Source organism: Propithecus coquereli, unplaced genomic scaffold (assembly GCF_000956105.1).
Source record: "Propithecus coquereli isolate 6110/MARCELLA unplaced genomic scaffold, Pcoq_1.0 Scaffold6, whole genome shotgun sequence".
In the NCBI taxonomy this organism is placed as follows: Eukaryota; Metazoa; Chordata; class Mammalia; order Primates; family Indriidae; genus Propithecus; species Propithecus coquereli.
The window spans coordinates 7,766,646-7,769,349 of record NW_012151951.1 but is presented as its reverse complement, the minus strand read 5'-3'; the positions used below and the strand labels follow the sequence as shown (position 1 = coordinate 7,769,349).

The 2,704-nt window shown below is 33.0% G+C and overlaps 1 protein-coding gene across 1 annotated transcript in view; it reads right to left on the bottom strand.

Annotated features, from left to right (window-relative positions):
- CUL5 (cullin 5) overlaps positions 1 to 2,704 on the bottom strand; it is a 159,083-nt gene that overhangs the window by 9,398 nt on the left and 146,981 nt on the right. Inside the window, exons 11-14 of the mRNA XM_012659126.1 lie at positions 2,345 to 2,607; positions 1,621 to 1,782; positions 824 to 942; positions 83 to 206 (exon numbers count right to left, since the gene is read on the bottom strand). Coding sequence (XP_012514580.1) covers positions 83 to 206; positions 824 to 942; positions 1,621 to 1,782; positions 2,345 to 2,607 — 668 coding nt within the window. The remainder of the gene's footprint in view (positions 1 to 82; positions 207 to 823; positions 943 to 1,620; positions 1,783 to 2,344; positions 2,608 to 2,704) is intronic.

Genomic DNA, 2,704 nt, shown 5'->3' with positions numbered 1-2,704 from the left:
TATACTTTTAAATTCAAAGAAGGCTCAGGAAAAAAAACCCCAAGTTTTTTCAAAATTCAGACATTCTGTTAGTATTACAAACCTGGGTTCTTAATATTCTTAGCTGAACTATTCCTTCATTCTCTTCTTCTCTCATCCTTTCTGTAGTGAGCTGCAAGCGTCCAATCAAGTTGATTTTACCCCTTTTCTGAACTTTTGCATTTTTTCTATAAAAAAAAGAATCAAGTATTTTACAGTGAAAGGGCTTTAAATATCACGTTATTAATACAATGTCTGAGAAAAAAGATTTAGAAATATTCTAAAAATTAATATCCAGAACTGTTTAAATGAAAAGTGACAAATAATCAACATACAGCTTTAAAATAAACTCTATAATTTCCTTTAAACATGATACAGCCTCTATTAACAAAATTTAAGTAACTATACTCCCTGTAATAACTAAATATAATTTACATTGCCATGAAAGTCATTAGCTAATGGAAGATATATGAGGTATGATTCAGCATTATCATCTACCTGGATCTTAAGAAAAAAATGCTTTTGCCTGGATAAAGTTCAGTGGAAAGGATGTTTACTTTAAAAATGGAAAGCAATACAGTATGTCAGATACCAAAAAATGTATCCGTGAAAAATATGATGAAGAAGTAAACATCTCGAATTCATTAATATTTTCAATAAACAACTAAATGACAAAATTTAGAGTGATGACAGTATACAGTTATATTTTAAATACCATGTAAGGAAAGTCATTGTTTTGCCAAAAACAAAGCACTAAAATTCAAACAAGGTATTTTTATTTTAGATCAATCAACACAAAGCTTACATTAAACTGAACTCCTGGTTCACCGAAAAGAGGGTACCTTCTGTAAAGTCTTTGGGTGAGTTAACTTGAGGTTCATACAATAAAACTTGCCGTTTGAGCTTTGGGAAAGCTACTAAAGACTGAGAACAAAGAGAAAACAATTAGCATCGGTAAACAGTCTGGGATGCTAATATTAATTGTCCAACATTACATAGGCAAGAAAGAATTATAAACACAAATTCAGAATATTTATTAGGTACTTCTGTGACTATAACAATATAAATGCACACTGAAGAAAGAGGAGGAGGGGGAGGAGAAAAGAATTGGTTGTGGGGAAGCAATAAATGCTATCTTTACAATAAGACAAGAAATTGCAATTGGTCACACAGGACTATTTCCTCCATAGGTAGTAATTTATTTTTGAGCTTTTAAGAAGTCTATGGAGTAGAGTTAAAATGTAATTATGAGTAGGAAGCCAAAATTTTCTAACTCTTAGATTTTTGGTCATCATAAAATTTTTGAACACATCTCAGTATAAAAATTAAATACATGTCTTTGGTCACATTCCTTACAGGTGACATCTAAATACTAAGTCAGCCTTTCTCTCCTTTTTTGGGGGGGTCCTTTCTTTGTCTTGGTAACTTGTCTATTTTCAATTTCTTTTTTCCATAAGTACCTCAGTAGTGTATTCTTCTTGGTTATAAGTCATTTTGAGACTGTTATGAATTCAAAAATTTATTACAAGCCAATCACGTATTTCCTGCCTATGTGAGAGGATACGATTTTAAAAACAAAAAACATAAAACAAACCAACCAACCCATAAAGTCCTTCGGAGCTCAGCATCAGGGAGTTCAGTTGCAAGTTTCAGATTTTCAAAGCTGATTTTCTCTCTAGGTCTTTGGTTCCATGCAAACAACACAGCCAGCTGAAACGTGGTTACCTCCAAATCATATTGACCTACTTCATTCTTAAATGTTATCTACAATAGATAAAATAGGTTTTTAATAATTGAGAATCTCTTCATGATGATTACCATCTAATATAGTATCTATGACATAAGGTAATATGTGAAAAAGACTGCTAGTTGTCTTCCAATATTGATTCTATCTCTTCTTTCATAGTAATAAAAATTTTAGCAGACCTTAATGACTACTCAGAATACAAGCTCATCTACCAGCTTTCCCTGTAACAAAATGTAGCCATTTGACTGAGTTCCGGCCAATGGAAGTGGTGGGGGAAAGTTCTAGAAGTTGCCTTTAAAGGAAGATGCATGCTACCCTCTTCCTTCCTTTCCTTCCTTTTGGCAGGAAGAATGACACAGCAGGGATCATACTGGATTCTACAGACAAGGGCAATACATTAACCATGATTGCATAGCCAGAAACCTATGTTCCCAACAACTTCACAGAACAGATTGACTATTCCTGCTCAAATTTTTACATGTGAGAGTGGCAAAATCTATTTTGTTTAAGTAACTCTTATTTGGAGTCCTGCTAATAATCACTCAAACCAATAGCTGAACTAACACACCATCTACTTACAATTCCATTTGACATGAGATGATGCCAATGTAATTTTCTACCACTATGATTTTTTTTGTAGAATTCTTCTACTTCAGGTATCAAGTCCTCCAGTTCAGTAGGAAGTGAGACAAAGACTTTCTCAGAACTTCTTGACCAGGCACCAGCATTCAGAATTTTTATATTAACTGAATCAGCTACAGGCAAGAATAACAGGAAATATAAAATATAAAGTAAATAATGTTGACAATGAATGCAATTAAAAATAAATAATACAGGGTAAGCTTTGGCAAAAAATAAGACTATAAAGATTTTATTATTAAAAGTTTCCTTTTGGGGCCAGGTGAGGTGGCTCATGCCTGTAATCCTAGCACTCTGGGA